General features: G+C 38.1%; 1 protein-coding gene across 9 annotated transcripts in view; it reads left to right on the top strand.

The window, feature by feature from the left end:
* LOC135217307 (tyrosine-protein phosphatase non-receptor type 11-like) overlaps positions 1-14,233 on the top strand; it is a 233,173-nt gene that overhangs the window by 110,584 nt on the left and 108,356 nt on the right. For all 9 annotated transcript variants that reach the window (XM_064253083.1, XM_064253084.1, XM_064253079.1 and 6 more), the window contains 2 exons: positions 1,545-1,667; positions 4,294-4,488. In XM_064253083.1, coding sequence (XP_064109153.1) covers positions 1,545-1,667; positions 4,294-4,488 — 318 coding nt within the window. The remainder of the gene's footprint in view (positions 1-1,544; positions 1,668-4,293; positions 4,489-14,233) is intronic.

Below are 14,233 nucleotides of genomic sequence, written 5' to 3'. Positions count from 1 at the left end.
CAAGTTCTGATTCAGTCAAGAACCAGGGTTCTGCTGTACAGCTGAATTCAGTGGGCTTGCAAACCACAATTTGATTATACACAGGCATCTATATATTTGTGGGGTTATCCATTTTCAGTCTTATCTATTTGTACAAGTACTACATAGGTAACCTCTGAGTGTTGGTTCACAAAGCACTGAGGTCACAGGCATGGGATTCTAATAAGTGTTAATTCATAATACTTTTGCCAATTACTATATGTAAATCCTGGTTTATTGATACAATTACACAATAAGAGCCTTTCCAGACACTTACTAAGAGTTTTACCATAGAATTGGAAGGTGGAGTTGGACAGTGACACAAACAACAAAATAAATCCAATAGAAAATATAAACATACATAATAAAGTAAAATAAAACATGTTTCCATAGATGCAGCCAAATTGATAATGCCAACATACTGTCTTCCTTTCAATGATGTCTTCTTTTCGGGCAATAAAAAGATGTTTTTACAAAATATTATTTTTGACAAATGTTTTGTGCCTTCCTCCCATCCCCTCTCTTCAAAGGGAGGTTGACATAGAATGAAAACAGGTACAGCATAGATTGGAAAACTAGTGGGGAATGTGCACTAATAATTTTTTTGGAAATATTTAAATTTGTGTACCTGGATTCATTCCACAAAGTTAAAGGTGATTTTATAATTAATGGGTTTGTACAAAAATGACAAATTTTTTAAGTACGTAATTTGTATTTTTCCTAACACAAACCTGATGTCTTTACATATGAGATTAACTTTCAGTGAGCTGGAAATCCGGCCATTTAAACTTTTGCAAGGTGGTTATGGTAATAGCTACCGATTTCTATTATTGTAAGCATATACATATGCATAAAAGCTGAAGGGCATATGTTGAATGGCCTAAAACAGTTACCTCTGAAGAAAATGAAATATGATAAATTACATGTGGTGGAGATGAGAATGCCCAGATGGATGGGTGGAATGACAAGAAGAGTTAGGATAAGAGTAAATTCACCAGAGGATCAGTAAAGTGTCAAAGAAAGCTCAAGAGCCAAGATTGAGATGGTTTGGGCAGTTGATGAGGAAGAGAGATAATGGAAATGGACATAAAGAAGGGAAGGCTTAAAAGAAGACATGAGAAACAGGAATAGATGAAGAAAGGACACAATACTTATAGAAATACCAAGAAAAACTTCATTTAAAACTGTGAACTTAACTGGGGATTAAGCTGACAAGAGAATTTCTCTCGTAAAATATTGCCATCTGTCCCAATCTTATGAGTTTTCCTTTTTCAATTTTCAAACACCACAGGTGCAAATTGTTCAGTGGATATCACACTGTCCCTGAAAAAGATACAGTTAATGGACATGTCTATTCAGCAGTGAGAAAAAGATGCAGTTAATGGGACATATATTCAGCATTGTGTTCTCGTATGAAATCTCATCACTATTTTAGAAAAAATATTTCATTATTTTCAGTTCTATTGTTTAAATGTGCAAAAAAAATGCATGACTACATTATTAAAGTCTCTTTAATTACTTTGCAGATGGTTCCACCCGAATGTTTCGGGTCATGAAGCAGAAGTTCTACTTAAGGAGAGAGGGATTGAAGGATCCTTTCTTGCACGTCCTTCTAAATCCAACCCTGGGGACTTTACCCTGTCAGTTCGGTAAGTATTTATTAGAAGTAAGAAGGCAACGGTATGTAGGCGATTTTCTATATCCAATCCAGCACTTCCTTCACCCTGCAGTTAATAGTATCTTCCAGTTTGCTTGCTCTCACGATATTGAGTTATACACACATCACACCAATTTCTTCACCACTGTGCTAATAGTTTTGCCACTTTTCTTTTTATCACCTCAATTCTTGCCAATTCAGTCATTCATATTCATCACATATAATACCTCTCAAAAACTTACACCGTATTCTTTTTTTTCCTTTGTGAACATCCTAACTTTGTTTCTGTGAAGAAGAGTAGTTGGATCAAGAGCATCTTTGTCTTCATAAATTCCAATTTTTACTTATAAAGAGAATTCTATACTTCTGTTTTTCTGCATCTGCACTGATACAGATTCCTCCATCTTCCTAGTTTCCATTTACTAACCTCATAACTGTAGTATTCTTACTGATATTCAATAGTCACTTCTTGCAAACACTTTCTGACTTATACCATTCTACAGCTACGTTTCATTATCACTGAAGTCTGTCAAAGGAATTCTTTATGTTCATGTATGTCATAAAAAGCTTTATTTCATTACCCCCAAACTTCTCACATAACTGTTTCATACATAGTATGTACTTGATTCACATGTCCTTTCATGTTTAAACCCATACTGCTTTTCCCCTGTCAGTTCTTCTGTTATATGGTTTACTTTCTCAAGTAAAACCATGCTTTAAAATCTGTTAAACAGAGTAATTTTACATCTTGATAATTCTTTCATCACATTTCCCCATGTCCAGTATGGCACTAACTCTCCCCTCATCCACATGTAGCTTTTACAACCAGGTCAGTCACTCCCTTACATTATCATCACCATGCCACAGCATCTCACTTGTAATATCATGAACTCTTTGAGATGTTAGTTCTTAAGTGGAAGAAATTTCAAATGCCCCTCCAACATTCTTAACGGTCATTTCCACAAATACAGTACAGTATTCTCAAATATATACATTTATTACTGTGTATGTACTGTGATAGACAAATGGTATCAGTGTATTAAAGATGTATTAAAATGATCTCCTGTTTCATGTATTCTTCTCTTTCCCTTTTAAAAAAATAGTAAAGGTTCAAATTATGTATGGTATTTTATTTCATAAAGATGTTTGTATGGTGCGGGAAGTAATTTCCTATTGTAGGATATTTTTATTGATTTATTTTATTGTCTGTTATAGTAACGTTTTGTTGCTTCTTCTGATTTGAATTACGTAGTTTTATATTTTAGTTGTTGTTTCTTGCTTTGTATATTGTTAGTTGTTAGTGTCTCAGGAGGCTTAGGAAGACAGTGCAGTTTTCTTACTTCATTAACACACTAGTAAAAGTAAGACAGAAAATAAACAAGTTAATTAGTGTGACTATGAATCAAAGTATGAGCTTTTCTGGAATCCTCGTAATCCACAACTGGTGAGGCTCTCCACCTCACTCTGCTAAGTATATGCTACATATTCCTAACTGATATTCTCTTAGTTATCATTACAGTGTGTGTATATAACAAGATGAGTAAGGAAAACTAATCTGGGAAAAAACTTCTGATAAAAAGATAGCCCTGTCTGACACATTGACTGAGTGATGCTGTAATGAAAACTGCGCATAGAACCACCATGAATAATTGATCAACTTAAGCTTTGTGGACAAATTCCTTTATCTGAACTAATACATATCAGGATCTTAAAGACTGGGCAGATTAGCTAAGACGGTTGATTCAAGATTACAGTAATTGCAAGTCCCAATGAATGTTGAACTTAGGACAAGTAAATTCCAAATTATTTTAGCACGTTCACTGTGAGTTTTGTTTTGTAGTTTAGAAAATATCTAGACATAATTTTGAATTCAACTTTGCAAGTGAATGCATCATATCATGTCATGTTGTCTCTTCTCCATAATTCCGCCGGTAATGAAAATTTACAATTGGAAACATGCTTTTAAAATTACATGTAATATTTAGCATTTGTTATTATAAATAACAAGTTGTCTTCAAATTTGAATCATCTTTACATTCATATTTTTTACCAGTTAACTGTTGTTCATCCAATTCATACTCTAAACTTTGGTAAGATAAACATTACTGATTACAATCACAATCGTGGGTCATGTTTTTTACAAGTAGTATATGATGTATTCAGTCTTTTTTGTGTAACTGCTGTTTCCCAAAATAAAAGGAAAATTAGAGAATTGTTTCAAGTAAGAACCCAAGAATAACAGGCAGAAGTAAATAAAGGAGAAAACTGATATTAAATGTACCCTCATTGAGTACTTATAATACTATATATTTACAGTACCATAATGCCAGCAAATTGGTTGTCAATGAACACATTATTTTAATCCAGTGTGATTATAAGTTAAAATTTAGGGATACAGTAAATAAATTGGTATAGTACGTATCATGTTGGACTGTAGTGCCTAGGAGGTTGTATTGTAATGTGAAGTACTAAGTGAATCGTGATGTAATTTTTGTCAGTATGGATCTAAATAAATTTTGTTTTAGGAGTTGTACATCTGAAGAATAAGTGTTCTTCTCTACATTTAGTAAAGTACCATATGCTGTGTATTTGAATTGTAATGAAGCTATTTTTTGCAGGCGGAATGGTGAAGTGACACATATCAAAATCCAGAATATGGGTGATTTCTATGACCTCTATGGTGGTGAGAAGTTTGCAACATTGGCAGAATTGGTCCAGTACTATATGGAAAACCAAGGGCAACTGCGAGAAAAGAATGGGGAAATTATAGAGTTAAAATTTCCATTAAATTGTGCTGATCCCACTACTGAAAGGTGAGTGCTAATATAATGCTGAATTACTTTTAGAATTATTCTTGCTAATGATTTCATCAGTGGCAGTCATTTAATATTATCCTGATCTTTTGTATGGTTGAATATTCACATTCTTTTTTGTCCTAAAAACTATGTAAACTGTGAACATAGTCCTCTTATGTATTGTTTATCATTGGAGAACAGTTTCTTGTGAACATGTATGAAAAAAAGCTTGTTCACCTTTTTGATTAGAATAAGAACATTTAATGGTTTGTCTGAAGTGAGGAGGCAATAGAAGTAGATGCATCTTTGGTGGAAAGCAGTTGAAAGTGTCTTATTAATTAATTATTCCAAGACTTTCCGGACCTTTCAACATTCATGTGTGTCAGATTTTCCCTTTGTAGGGTAATCAGGGCCTGTTTTAAGCCTATTTGACCAATTTGATTAAATTGGGCCCTGCACCCCATACTAGAGTTACTGTTTGAAACCTTTTCTGTATTCTGCATTTCTACCAAAAACATTAAATGAAGAATAGGAAAGAATTATTCCTCACATTATTGTGCGTACCATGTTGCCAGAAAATTTTCTCCTGGACAATTATTTTTATATTAAAGAAAAAAGTCTTAATTTCTGTCATTTTCTAATTGGCCTCTCAGTTCTTAGCACCAGTGGTGAGGGTAATGCATCTGATGATTTTTTCCCATGCAAATATGTTTTCTCTGGTCTGGTTTTTCTTATGCATTTTCAGCTCAAGTTCCCTTCTGGCCCAGGTTCTGGGCCTTTCCAGTGGTTTGGGTCCTACAACTTCCACGTGCACAGTACTGTATATTAGTGGACTCATGATTCGCAGACTCACCTATTTGCTAAATTTTTCTATGGAACTTATCCAGAAATTATTCATGGGAAACTCGCTTATTAGCCTATTCGCAGAGTTTTCATAGAGAATATGTATTCTGTATTTTATATTATGTATTTACTGTAATAACATTAAATAATAATGTACATACAGTAATACTAATACTACAGTACATATTATTAAGATTAAATAATAATAGTATGTACCATAATGTTAAATGATAAGATTATTAAATAATAATAATAATACGTAATATTACATGTGGTACCTGTATTAATACTAATAATGATAAGATTACATAAATCACAAGGTGCTCACTGGTGGTGAATGTTGATTATAGATGATGGTATTGGATTAGTTGTGCAGTCTGATGAATGACAATGGAGATATGACTGCACAGCAAAGTAGAGACATTAGTACATCTCCTCTGAGGGCACCTCTTCCTCTTCTTCAGGAGATGTTTTGTTAGGGGTTTTGGGAAGCTGCATCATGTTGAGGTACTTGTACACTTTCACAGTGTTATGATAGGGCTTCATGCAATATTTAAGGCCATTTGAAAAATTAGTGGAGCTTTCCTCAGAATGATCCCATGCCTCTATCATCATCTGCAGTTCCTTGGCTTTCCTGAGAACTTTGTGCAGATCTTGAGATTCAAAATCTTGTTCCAATGGGGGATGGTGTATGATCAAGGGTGGAGATTTCATCTCCACCAAGGGCCATCGCAAGGTTTCTACCATCTTCATACTCCTTCTTTATGAAGAAGACAGCACTTTCTGTCATGCCATAATGGGCAGCTACTTCTCTGGGACTTTTGTTCTGTAACATCGTAGTAATGTCTACCTTCTCCTTGAGCATCATGATCTTCCTCTGGTGCTTAGGCTCTTTGCCAGAAGCCTTAGAAGAAGCAGGGCATTTAGGAGCCATATTAGGGCACGATTCCAAAAAATATGCTTGGTCCGTAGTACAATACACAAAACGCACAACTGAGAGATACGCCCCAGGTTAGAGATCTCAGGTCATTTGCCTATATCAGTAGTGTACACATACATACATATACAGGCGGTCCCCAGTTATCAGCGGACTCGGTTAATGGCGATCCAGTTTTATGGTGCTGGTCTAGCGCCATAAGGTGCCGATGATAAGAGTTATGGGGCCATGACATACCTAGCAGAGGCACCATTAACTGGTTATCATCGCCAATGGCCCTATCCTTGGGCACAGTTACCACTGGGGTAAAGTATCTAAATATTACTGACATAACTAGGTGGTCACAGCTTTTAGCAAAGTTACCATACGCTTAAAAGTAACTACCTTATTACTTGAGAAGATCCAGTGTTTATAACTTTGGTCACACTGATCAGTTTAGATAAAATGATGAATGTCATACTAGACATTACCCCTTAGACAAAGTCTTGAGCACAGTAACCAAGAGATAAAGGAAATGATAAAACCACCCATGTATTGCCAGCCTCCTTCTTCCACAGCATTTTCTAATGCTTCTTCTTCAACGGCTTTGTTTTCTTTAATGTTTTGTAATTTCTCCATTGGCAAACAGAACAGTATTGCCAGTAAGCTTAACTTTCTGAAGAGAAGTTTTTTCAACTTCGTAAGAAGTGCTTTCTTTAGTTGTCAAGTAGGAAAATGAGGCGACAGTCACATCAATGCTAATACAAGTTTCTACATAGTATTATGTGGCAAATAGAGTGCTCTCTTTTCCCAAGAGATGGGCTCTAACACAATGCTTCAACGATGAAATTCAACAGGTGATGAGTATTAATGACATGCACCCATTTGCCCTATAGTACAGCTAAAAAAGTGCTCCCGTCCATCTTGATACAACTCATGAATCAAAATGTATGATATTGCAGATTTTTCACCTCCATCCCCAGCAAGTTCGGTAGAGATTTGGAAGGTATCACAAGGCTTTTGTGGAAGGTGCAAAGTCCTCTGCCTTCCAGAGTTTTCATTCTTCTAAATAGAAGAATCATATCTTGCAACATTTTATTTGGTTTTCTAATCTTAGCTCACAAGCATTAAATGATGACTTTCTGTCTAAAGGCACTTGAGAATTGAATAAATTAAACCACTTATCAAACTTACCACCAAGGCAAATGAACTGGCTCCCAGTGCTTATCCTCACTCAGACCTTTTTCTCCAAAGTGTTTGAAATTTTTGTAAGTGGTATAGTAACTGTACTGCTAATTCCACTGTCATACATTCCATACCTATACATACTAACACTTACATGCTTTTCAAATAGTTTATGAGCTGCCATTAGATAACTCTTAATTTTTATAACTATAGTTCCCTAACTGGCTCACTGCATATTTTTATAACTAGTTCCCTAACTGGCTCACTGCATGCAATCCTACTGCCCAATAACATAGATCCATGATCCAAGAAATGTTTCTGATGAGTTTTATCAAGTGAGGACATCGGCAAATACATGCATTTCCCACCACTTATCCACAGGATTAACAAAAGATGCATTATCTAAGCCTATGCCTATCGAATTCCATAACCTTATATTTGTTGCCCCAGGTCATTAACCATACGAACTACAGGAAATCCAGCTCTTGCTATCTTAATAATAAACTCAAGGAGAATTTTAGTTATAAATAGGTGTCAAAATTATAGTAGTTGATTGTTTCCAAAGGCCGTAAGACAGACCTCTGACCTTTACACATTGCACTTTTGATCTAGGTTCATATAAAGTGTCTGTACCTTTATCATAACTCCATCTTTTAGAATGCTACAACCTCATTGTTCATAGGAAATCTATGAAGAATGACATCCTTATTTCTTATTTTCTAAGTACAGTACCCATTACTGCACAAGAGTTGGGTATATTGCATGAACTGTCATAGTTGCAGCAAGAAAGAAAAAAAATATAAAGATGCTGTTACAGACAATATTGATATCAAATGTGCAGAAGCAAGGTCTACACATGTATTTGTTAGTATTATTTAGACCTTGATGTGACAGTAACCAACCTGAGAAGAGTCTACTTAAGACTCAGAGGTCTGGAAAAACTAAGCCCTATTAATAATAATAATAATAATAATAATAATAATAATAATAATACGAACAGCGAGATTCCGAATTGAGCACGAGGGTGTACACGAAGCCGACGAACCTGGGAATGTGCATGAACGGTGAGAGTGAGTGCCCTGAGAGGTATAAGCGCTCCACCATCAGCGCCTTCGTCAGGAGGGCCCTCTCACACTGCTCCTCCTGGAATGACACACACAGTGAGTTGGAGCGCGCCGCCCAGGTCCTCGTCGACAACGGACACACCAATCGTGCTGTTGATGAGTCAATAAGGAAAGGTATGGAAGCCTGGTACCACCGGGAACCCCGCCCCGACGTTGCAGAGCCCATCAAGCTTTTCTACAAGGGGCACTTCCACCGGAGGTACAAGGAGGACGAACAAGCCCTCAAAAAGATCATCAAGGAAAACGTCGGCCCCGCCGACCCAGACAGAAATATTAAGATGATTATATATTATAAAACGAAGAAGACGAGCAGCCTGGTGATGAGAAACAATCCTTCGGCGCCACTGCAGGATCCCTTGAAGAAGACGAGTGTGGTCTACCGTTACACATGCCCCGTCCGAGGATGCCTCGGCAAATACGTCGGTATGACCTCCATGCGTTTCTCCAAGCGAATCTCCTGCCACGCCCAAGAAGGAGCCATATTCAACCACGCCAGGACTGCTCATAACAAATGGATAAGAAGAAATGATATTATCCCTAATATCACTATAATCGATCAAACAACGGATCCCCGACGTCTGCACCTCCTAGAAGCCCTCCATATAGGCAAGGAGAAACCAAACTTGAATATCACTCAAGAAACGTTTCTCCTTCCCACCGCCGCCCGGAGAGCAGCGAGCGACCCCCCGACGATGCCAGATAATCAGGAACCCCCACAGGATGATACGATTCCTGCTACAGACGGAATTCCTGACGTTCATCCCCAGGCACGCTACTGTGGTGCTCGCACGAGAGAATCCCCGAGACCTTCGAGGCGAGATCCACGGCTTCGCCCAAGACCGGCCCGACCAATGAGAATGCAACTCTAGGTCCGAGCCGCTATAAATACCGTTCCGCAAACTTTCTTGCTACAGTCACTTCAACCAACTCGTCAGAAGATGACCTACGAGAAGGTCGAAACGTCCCGTGATACCAGCTATACCAGCACCAATACCAGCCCTTAAACCTAAGACGACCCCGGCCCGAACTGGACTACGCGTACGGAATAATACCAGCACTGACGACGACCCCTGCTTGACCTGGACCTGATATCTTGTTCTAATAAAAGATTCCTTCAGCATTTATAATTTTTGAAAATTCCCAATATGAATATTGGCCAGTTACTCAGAAACATCGCTGAGCCTGAGAAGCAAATTGTAAGGAAAATAGAAATAATAATAATAATAATAATAATAATAATAATAATATGACAGTAATGCATGAAATATAAATAAATACATATGTACAGTACGTAAAACAACAGTTTTACTAAAATTATCATTACTATAATTAATACAGCTGTATTACTTGACTTTTCCAAATCGATAACTGTAACAACTTAATTGGGCCAATTTCTCTCTCTCTCTCTCTCTCTCTCTCTCTCTCTCTCTCTCTCTCTCTCTCTCTCTCTCTCTCTCTCTCTCTGTCATATAGTACACACACACACACACACACACAGGTTTAAAGAAACAAAAGCAGCAGATTTTTAGGTTTTTGCTGAAATTGAAAACCAGAAAAGTTTTGAAGTGCAAAAATGTAATGAAGGTTGTCAGGGGATGAGAATTTGATTACGCATGTGCTTTTAAAGAGGTTTAAACTCCGATGTAGCAAAGGTGCAATTATTTCTGGAGAGAGGGTATGGAGCAGGCCAGAATTTTGCTAAGGAACTAAACCTAATGAATGACAGTGATGATTCATAAACTTTGTCATGATCAGTTACTGCTGCAGTGGGAGGTTGAAACCAAGATACTTTGGAAGCTTGAATTTTAAGTCATGGGCCTTGCGGGCTTGTTCCCTGTGAATAGGTTTCATATAATGAAATGATAATACATTTGATAACACAGTACACTACATAGTGGAGCAGGTAATATAAAAATAATAGGGGAAAGGTACAAATGGTGATAAAGCATCAAATTTGGCACAACGATTCCTTTTGACCTGTCTCATCACCAACCCCCACCCACACAAAATTTTGCCATTTTCCAAGATGGCTGGTAGGTTTTCTAAAAGGCTTCTGTTGGATATCTGAATATTGACATTTAATTGTTTAATCACGTTCAAATTCCTCAATCACTTCCAGTTTATGTTAGAATATTGAAAGCAAGCCTTTACATGCTTATATACATAATTTTGATGCCTAGAAATATCCAAGATGGCTGTCACTATGTAAAAAATGTCTGCCAAAAGGGTCAAAATTGGTACTCAAGTTCATATACGTGGTCAAATGTCAGGTAATGCGTAGATTTGGGGTAACTTCAGCTTGATAAATTTATTTTTTCATCATTAAAAAATGACACGTCATATGCTGGAACCAGTTTATAATGTGTCTATTCTTCAAACTGCCCACAGAAATGAAAAAAGGAGAAAAGGGAAAAACGAGGCCAGTCTAACTCCCTCATTCCCTAACCCACACAATCATCTTAGGTAAGATACAAACTGTCCCACCTGGGGCACTGGATGAGTCACAATTGTTGAACAGCCACTACTGGACCGTAGGAAAACATGTTCAAGGATCTGTGGGCAATGTTCTTCATGCAGAAGAAAGTGAAATTGGTTTGAGGCAGTCATGCACCAGCATTCAAAACTTATGAACAGATAAGTACTTAAAATGTCAGGGAGAAACATATTCCTCTGGTGTCATGCACTTTCGTATGCGCCCAATCGGTGGAAGAACTTGATGATGAGTAGTCAGCTTGTCTAAACACTCACTTAGATAACTGAAAGGGTGTACTAGGGCACCTCTTTCTTAACCTGGCGAGACGTTCAGATAACAATGCATTGCTTGAAGGGACCCTGAAACTTTACAACCCTTCCAAGAAAGCCTAGGTCAGAAGGAAAACTGCTTACAGAGGCAGTTTCTTGGGAGCTGATTGATGCATGGGCTTGAAGGAGGTTGAGAGAGAAAACTCAGAACAATAGTAAAATCCCAACTCAGTAAGGTCCCATACTCAGTACCAGAGTAAGGTCCTAAGCAGGAGGTCTGAGCTTCCATGGCAAACAAGACTGCTCCAAGCTCTTGAACCTCACTGAGTATTCTGAGGGTGAAGAGAGGTCCTCATCCTTCAGACAAACTAAACACAAGGAAGTCCCGTAGCACCTTGCCAGTATCAACAGAAGGAACTTACTCTGTTCTGGAAAACAGTCAGAAGATCTTGTCTACCGAACAGGAACTCTGAGTGGAGAGGAATCCTTTTGATGTCACCAATCACAGCAGCAGACCTCTTGCCTTGTGTACAGCTGATGAAGATCCTCTGAGGTAATAGCTTTACATGTGAGTCGCTGTTTCACAAGAAAGATCTCATAAGATATACTGAATTGACTCTATAAATGAAAAGATAAAGATCCTAGTGACTGGAGGTATCTCTCCACGAGAAACTGGTGATGAAGGTTGTACTAGGGAGGAATCTCGTTCATAGAATTTTGAACGCTGGTTCCTGGTTGCGTCAATCCATGTTCACTTCATTTTACCTAAGAGACATTGCCCACAGGTCATTGACATGTTTTCCTTGGGTCCTGTGGTGGCTGCCCAACAAGTTGTGTAATTCACCCAGTGCCCTTTACGAGGCAATTTGTATCTTACCTATGATGATTGTGTGGAAGAGAGAATGGGTAAGTTGGCTGGTCTCTTTCTTTCTCTTTGTTCTTTTCTTCTTCCTACAGGCGGGTTGAGGAATAGACACGTTATATGCTGAACTGGTCTGATACAGGTGAGTAAGGTAGTCATGCTGATAGTTGTTTTGCTTTATGTTTTTGAAATAATCAGACCTCCTATTCAGTAGCAAATACTCCTCTTTCTCTAGAAAGGGGGAGTGAGGAGTGGTTACAAACCCCTGTGGCTAATATGATTTGTTATATGAACAGTCAGAATTTTCTTTAGTTCCATAGATGCAATGAATCTGCTCATATATCATTGTATTTCAGTCTAGATGGCTGAGTTGTTAGATATCAGTTTATCTGTCTTCTCATGGGCAATGAACCACCTTTTTTAGAACTCGTTCTTCTAGGTAGGGTGGTCAGGTGAGTTAAATCCCAGCTGGTTTAGGATACTTGTACCTCCCTCCAAGTATAAGTCTATCCTATTGTTAAGACTGAAAGCTTGTTCCGCATATGAACAAATGACAGATTTTTTTTTTAATCTACTTGTATTTTTCATAGCTAACAAACCTGAGGTCTTAACGTTTTACTGCCCACTTCTAGCAGCCCCTCTCTTTTGTTATAAATCCTGGGTTGGGGAAAAGACTGAAGCGTCACGAGGTATGGTGCGCAGTCTCTGACCAGCTATCACCTCGTACACACAGTAGTTGCCAGATCTCGCAGATTCCTTGCTTTACAATTTTTTTAATCTTTTCAGTCCTTTACAATTGTTTTAACTGGTTACCAGCTGGTAATTGGAAAATTATCTTATTGTTAAGACCTCAGGTTTGTTACCTATGAAAAATAAAAATTGATTAAAAATTTGTCATTTTGGGGTTGAGGAGCTACTGGGTTAACCAAAGACTTTGGAACTTGACAAAGGTTGTAGCCCTTAAATTACCCCTCTGAATTATTCCTGTACTTGTGAGCCTCCTCCGAAGATTGGGGTGCTTTTCTCAAAGAGCTCCTGGCCTTGTGGGCATGGAGTGTATATGACAACCAAGTCCACAGCAGGGAGTTGCAGTTGAGCACAATTTCCTCGGACTTTAGAAAATTTGAGGAAGATAGCAGGGAGTCGTCTCCTCTAACGAACAATTCTGGGACTATGAATAGAAGACCTCTAGTTTCCTGTCAAAGGGAAACGTGCATCACCAACAGAGGAGATGTCCTATGAGGTGATCCCTTATGATGACAGACGATCAGCATGCTCATCAGAGGTGACGTCCTTTGACTAAGGAACCACCATGGCGACATTCCTGAGCAACTTATCACAGAACTAAGATGGATCTTAACAACTACCGTGATGAGAACACCTGGGTGAGTTACGTTACTGTTCTGGTTACTTGGATAAAAAAGTAAATTAAGCTAGGAATTGAACCTAACCCAATCCCAAATTCTTGAAGAATGGGAAAATCTTACAGAATTCAAGAAGCAAGAACATGCTCTTGGAATTTGAAGAGCATGCTCGAAAAACATCAGCTCAAACATCTAGGCTAGGCTAAGAACTCTAACACTTAAGCCAGGATAAGATGGAGAGATATGTTTGAACAATCTAGGTCAGGCCTAGCACCCAACCACATACATTAGTCTAAGAACTTATCCATTTAGGCTTGCTATACAAGAATTCAACCTCTTAGATAAAGCTAAGATGGAAAGGAAGGTTCAAATTAATAAGATGGAAAGGAAGGTTTGATCTAACTAGGCTATGCTAAGCTAGGCTAAGAACCCAACCACTTGCAAGGCTAAGAACTAAACTACTAAGGCTAAAGATGATTAAGGTAGTTTTGAACTAGTTGGCTAGGCTAAGAACTCAAATACTTAGGCTAGGCTAAGATGGTTAAGGCAGGTTTGATTAGCTAGGGTAGGGCAGGCTAAGAACTCAACCTTGCTAGGCTAAGAAGTCAACCACTTAGGCTAGGTTAAGGTGGTTTAGGTAGTTTCAAACTTGCTAGGCTAGGCTAAGAACTCAACCACTTAGTATGGACCTGTTGTTGAGACCTCAGGTTTGTTAGCTATGAGAAAT

The sequence above is a fragment of the Macrobrachium nipponense genome, chromosome 7, assembly GCF_015104395.2.
Source record: "Macrobrachium nipponense isolate FS-2020 chromosome 7, ASM1510439v2, whole genome shotgun sequence".
Classification (NCBI taxonomy): Eukaryota; Metazoa; Arthropoda; class Malacostraca; order Decapoda; family Palaemonidae; genus Macrobrachium; species Macrobrachium nipponense.
Note: the sequence above shows the minus strand (reverse complement) of the source record. Positions and strands in the feature narration are given on the sequence as shown.